Source organism: Centrocercus urophasianus, unplaced genomic scaffold (genome assembly GCF_019232065.1).
Source record: "Centrocercus urophasianus isolate 14NV4802_14NV808 unplaced genomic scaffold, USGS_Curo_1.0 seq_11, whole genome shotgun sequence".
In the NCBI taxonomy this organism is placed as follows: Eukaryota; Metazoa; Chordata; class Aves; order Galliformes; family Phasianidae; genus Centrocercus; species Centrocercus urophasianus.
Genome location: NW_024884253.1, coordinates 47,912,810 through 47,918,809, shown reverse-complemented (window position 1 = coordinate 47,918,809; position 6,000 = coordinate 47,912,810). Strand labels below are relative to the sequence as shown.

General features: G+C 36.7%; 1 protein-coding gene across 1 annotated transcript in view; it reads left to right on the top strand.

Annotated features, from left to right (window-relative positions):
* LAMA1 (laminin subunit alpha 1) overlaps positions 1–6,000 on the top strand; it is a 79,606-nt gene that overhangs the window by 18,249 nt on the left and 55,357 nt on the right. Inside the window, exons 11-13 of the mRNA XM_042839107.1 lie at positions 3,397–3,537; positions 3,832–4,005; positions 5,245–5,346. Coding sequence (XP_042695041.1) covers positions 3,397–3,537; positions 3,832–4,005; positions 5,245–5,346 — 417 coding nt within the window. The remainder of the gene's footprint in view (positions 1–3,396; positions 3,538–3,831; positions 4,006–5,244; positions 5,347–6,000) is intronic.

Genomic DNA, 6,000 nt, shown 5'->3' with positions numbered 1-6,000 from the left:
AAAAAAAAAAAAAAAAAAAAAAAAAAAAAAAAAAAAAAACCAAAGCAGATTTTCCGTGACTGCTTTTATTTTTGGTAAACGTTCAGTACCCTTGAAATATCTTGCAGCTGTAGATTCTAAACTGTATTATAGAGCTCTGTGTCATTATTTAAAGAAGTAACACACAATTTTTTGAACCAAATGTTAGCCAGTAGTTTATATATTTGTTGCCAAGTATGACAGCAAGTAGGAGCCAAAAAATGCCATGGTTTGTTGGACAGATTTTCTGAAACTGCTTAGTTCTTTTGCATGATTTATCTAATCCAAATCATTGAATGTATAAATAACCAGAGTCCTGAAAAAAGGAATTGTTTGAACAGACAATTTAAATGAGGAAAAAAAAAAGAAACAACTATTTTGCTTTCTTTTGAGCTAGAGTAACACTATTAGAGCTGTTGCAGCTTACGGGTGAACATTTTGGTATAAACTGGACAAGAAACTCTCCTTTCAGAGTACGAGCCTAGCGTACAGATTTTTTTTTTTGGCCAGATCACTGAGAGTGTCACTAGCTGTCAGCACAATTACATTGGAGAAGGAAGCTGTGTGCTACAAATATTAAATGAAGTTGACAGAATTTCTAGTTTCTAAGCCTACATAGGCTGTGTAAACTCAGTAACACAAGTGATTCCCTTTTACATTCTGAATATAATCATAATATTTGATTATCATAATATTTGATTATTTGTGAAACACAGCTGTCACAGTCTAATACTCTCTGACCAAATACTTCTGGATGTTCTATGTGTAGAGGAAGAAACATTTCCTATCTAAATCAAATACTACTAATAAAAAGATATTTTATGTTACCTAAGATTTCAATTTAAAAAATGATTCAGCAGTGTACTGAATTTACTATACAAGGGCAAAACAGCAATTGCAATACAAAGTTGAATCACAGTACAAATATGATTCTCATTTGGGAACTCATGTGGTCTTCATATACTCATGGTAGTATCAAAAGTCATCTTTACATACTCACAGTACTGGGTGTCCCTACCTGCTGGGAAGGAATGTGTGTTGACACCAGCTCAAGCTTGTTACTCTCTTCAAAATTCTTTTGTCAATTTTTTTTAAGTTTGTATGTTCTGTTTTGATCTGAGCACCGTATTCACTACCCTCCCATGATGGTCTGGCTAACTTAGGGAGACATTCACAATTTTAAAATAAACTCCAAGGAGAGTTTTCACTTGTTGATCCATTTAAATGTTGCCATCTGTTTATTTAAAACAAAGGCTGTCCTCCAGACCCCTTTGTGCTGAGATAAAGTCTTCTATGCAACAGTCACTCTCTGGATTATTCCCAGAACTTCATGGGCACGCATCCCTTGCTTTCAGTCCTCTTCCATTGTAGAGGCTTAATCAGAGAGTCACATCCCATCCCTACAGTCTAGTCAGTCACAGCAGCTTTTGAGGTCTAGCCATCGAATAAGGTTCTTAGTATTCATTAGGAAATAAGAAGTCATTTCATCCAGGTAAAGTTACAGAGACAAAAGGAACGTGCAATCCCAGTGTACCATGAAAAAAGAAATAAAGAAGTTGGAAAAAACCACACAGTTATTGTTTCTGTAAAAATCCAATATTCCAAAAGCCCATTGTTTCAGGATAATCTCAGATTTCCCTTTATATGGTACTTTTCCTATATTTATATATTGTTGGGGATCTGTTAGGCCAGGGCTTGAGCTGGTGATGGAACACCCGGTGAAGGGGTTGTTTGTCCAGGGGGCACAGGCACATTTTTTGCACCTTTGCTTTCAATGTGCACAAAAGGAGTGGATCCAGGGCCGAGCCATGCTTGGCTCATATATGGGCAGCCATTGAAGAGGGAGCAGCAATTGGACTTAGGCTGCTTTTTGAAAGAGAGTGGTGCATGGTCAGAGAGCCCCTTGTGCCTGCTCGCAAATACTTTACCTGCTATCATCAAGAACCTGTCAGAAAAGTATTTTGCTTCTTTGTGAGCAGAATAAATATTAACAAATTTAAAAGCAATCATCCTCCTCCTTTGAACGAAAGCTAGAGAAATTGCCTAGCTTTTTCATGTGGTTTGTAGAACTGATCTGTATTTTTGCTTATAAAAGTTCATAACCTACCAGCTTAGAGAGAGGCCTTACGTAAACTTGATATGCCAAATGCTGGTCCTCAAGACTAAACTGTTGGTAGTGTTGCTACTAAAGGGCTCAGATTTTTCTCTGGCAATCCAGAAAGTCATTCAGTGAAACCAAATTTAATGTAAGTCTGGAACTGGGAGTGGCTCTTCTGATTGAACTGGAGGCTGCTTTTCAGGGTGCAATTTGGTCCACAGGCTTCACATTTCAAATTGCACTGCAGAGCTCATACAGGCTTTCTTGAAGGAGTAATACAGATATGCAGGACACTGTATGCCCTGCAGTCTTGGTGTCATCATCACATGTAGCAGGGATCTTTGTGAGGTTCTCTGTAGGCTGAGATAGAACAGTGATGTCTTGTTCTGATATGAAGCACAATCAGGGACAAGGGTAGTGGGAAAGTGTTTTGCATCTTACTGTATAGAGGTACCCACTGAAATCTACTTGCAGAATTTGATGGTGATTTACTCAATGTTTTTTATACTTGTTTCTCAGAAACTTTTGTTTAAACTGTTCCAATAAGTAGCTGCATAACATCTGTACAGATTTAACAAGGAAAAATATTGAGTGTCCTGCTTTGGGTGTTTTTGGGTGTTTTTTTGCTTTTTGCTTTTTTTTTTGTTTGTTTGTTTTTTTTTTTTTTTTTTTTTTTGTTTGTTTGTTTGTTTTTTTTTGTTTTTACCCCTATAAATGGTATTTTGAAAGAGGTATGTAGCATGCTGTCGTAAAATGCCCACTTTGCACAGTAATGAAGCATCAGGCCAGTGTTAGGAACTAAAGGTGTTGATATGTGATATTCCTCTAGGAATAGGTGGCAGTGGAGTGGTGGGATGGTTGTGGGATGCAAGTGTGAATGTCTGCTTGAGGAACTGTTGCCTTGAAACTGGCTGTGGTGGCCTTAAGAGGCAAACTGTGTTGTAGGTACACTTAGTTTCTTCAGGGTAAGCTAGAAATCCATTCTACTTGAGAAACATACAGACAAACTGACAGAAGACTTTCAAACCCTACCTGTGTGCTGAAGTTTCACTGTAACAGAACTGTTATCAGGGTATATTTAAATTTTGATGAACTAGCAAATTCTGATAACTCTCTCCAATCAGTTTTAAGTTTTGAATCTTGTTCAATAAGCCTGTTATGCTGAAATCTGTGTTCTTTTATAACGTTCTTAATGCTGTTATACCTAAATCCCATGTAAACCACTGTAATTGTTACCATAATAATGCTGATGTGAAACAATTGTTATATGCCATTCACAGGAAAATGTAGAAGGTGAAAACTGTGACCTCTGTAAACCAGGATTCTACAACCTGCAAGAGAGAAATCCTCAAGGCTGCACAGAATGCTTCTGTTTTGGGGTTTCTGATGTCTGTGACAGCTTAACATGGCCCATCAGTCAGGTATTATATGTTACATTAGTGACCTAATATTCTTTCCTCAGGCAGCTGCAACATGTACTGTATTTCTCTTTGACGTGCACCTGAGCTAACTCTAAATTCTGGCACGTATATCCTTACAGAGAAATGAATTTTCAACATCATTTGACGGCTCTGAGGTAGTCAGTATGTCATTTCATTGCAGGCTTTAGCTGCTGGCTTGCATTAACACCAGAAGCATAGTTAATGAAAGTCTGATGGATTCCGTAGTTCACATGAATATCTGTGGATGGGTTTTGTGACTACTTTCTCTTGCAGATTTCAGACATGGCTGGATGGCTTATTACTGATCTGTATAATGCAAAGGGTGTGCAACCTCAGCGAGGCCAATTTGATGGTCCCCGTCAAATAAGCATCAACAACACTGATGCTGTGAAAATTCTGAAACATACCTACTACTGGTCAGCACCTGAATCATATCTAGGAAATAAAGTGAGTTCTTGCTTGGAGTCAAAACTCTTAATTTCCCTACATTAATTATACTATATTGCTCTCAAAACACTGTACGTAAACAGTAGCTAATCAAAATGTTTACTTACTGAGATGTTTATATACCAAAAATTCATCTCTGTGTCCCTGTACTTTTTCTCTTGCATCTTTCATGTATAGCATAAAGCATTGTCTTTCAATTTGATGCTGTATTTCTATGCACTGAAACCTTCAGAACTGCTGTGTGTGTTCTTCGGTTAGCTCATGAGAAGTAATAAAAATATGAATATAGTTGAAATATATTTATAGCTCCTGTAATTAAAAAGTACAAATAAAAGCCAAGTTTACCAGACTTCTCAACCTGTCTCTGTTCCTCAAATTGTAATATTCCTGGCTAAGTATAGTGCAGAATCCCCCTCTTGCTCTTTGAGCTCACCCCACACCACTTTGTTCTCAGCCTATCTTTGACTAGACAATATATTCTCTTTTTCTTGATTGTTACTAACTTTCTTGCTCACATTCCCTATACTTGTGACTCCTGTCTCAAAGCAAGTGCCCTTTACCATCTTTATGGCCTTTTGATGAACTCTCACCATTATTTCCACATCTGTACTGTACTGACAAGCCCAAAAATGGATGAAGAACTTCATGTGTGATTTCACTAGTGCTGAGTGTAGAGGTGACCTCACTTCTTCAATTATTTTCAGTACAATCTCTTTGCTCGTGTACATTTATTTGAACAGACAAAATGAATGCAAGTCTAATAAGTATAATTTTAAGGAGTAGTTTTTCACAGGAGAATGTTCACTCAAATTCTTATTTGATGTACCTTTAATGTAGGTCAAACTGCTAAAACTCTTTCACTTACTTTGAGTCAGCAGCAGATGTGGAGTTGTGGAGCATGAAGGTGGAATATGGAATGTGAATAACTCCAGCATGCTTTGCCCTTTGGCTAGGACAGTAGCATAAACCTCTGCTGTTGAAAGACCTGTGGGTGTATTGCTGAAACTTATCTAAATCTTCTGTAGAGCCTTCGGCTGACTTTCCCCACTGGAACTGCAGCAACAAGCCAGCACTTGTCCCTATGCTTATAGGCACAGCCTGTTAATTTTTCCTTGGAAAGTAGTGTTTGCGAGCCAATCTGTTCTTTTATTTTGGGGCAAATACACTGGACTTTCTCATTTCTCTTCTTTGTGTTGATTGGAGGTTGTGTTGTTAAGGCTTTCTTTTTTATTATTTCAGCTCACAGCTTTTGGTGGGGATTTGAAGTATACCGTGTCTTACGACATTCCGATGGACAGTATGGACAGTGATATAGTATCTAGCGTGGATGTCATCATTAAGGTGGATGGTTTTCAGCTGGCTACTACTCAAACATTATTAGAAATCCATGAATAGGTTAAAAAAAAAAAAAAAAGGAAAATAAAATAGTATCTATGTAGCAGTAATTTTTAATTCCTCCCTAGATCTAATTTTTAAATCATGTTTTGAAAGTCACTATGAAGATTTTCTTGCTACTCAGTTCTCTCCTTTTCTGCTTTATTTCTCTGAAGGTGTAGGCAGATAATTCTATTCTTATTTTTAGAAAATAAATACCTAAATCTTAACCTTGCTAAAAACAGGAGGTGGTAATTGCTAAATGAGCAACATTCTGTTTAAAAGGCAACTACAATAAGCTGGATTAATTTATGTTTATGAAACAGATGAATATTTGTTCTGTTTGTTTACTTTTCTGTAGTTGTATTGCAGTTAAAAGCTAAGGTTCCATATGAAGTTCAGGCACCTCTGAAAATGCTGTATTTTGTCATATGTGCTTATTAATAGAGCAAAGCAGAAAAAAAAATTATTTTGTAGAGTTTGATTTTTAATTTAACTCTTTTCCTAAAAGAAAATCAAGTGTCTCTGAAACCTCTGAACTAAAAGAGAATGGGATTGCAATCTTCCTGAATCTATGGAAAATACAGACGTTTTATTTTTAATTTTTTTTTTTTTTTTGAA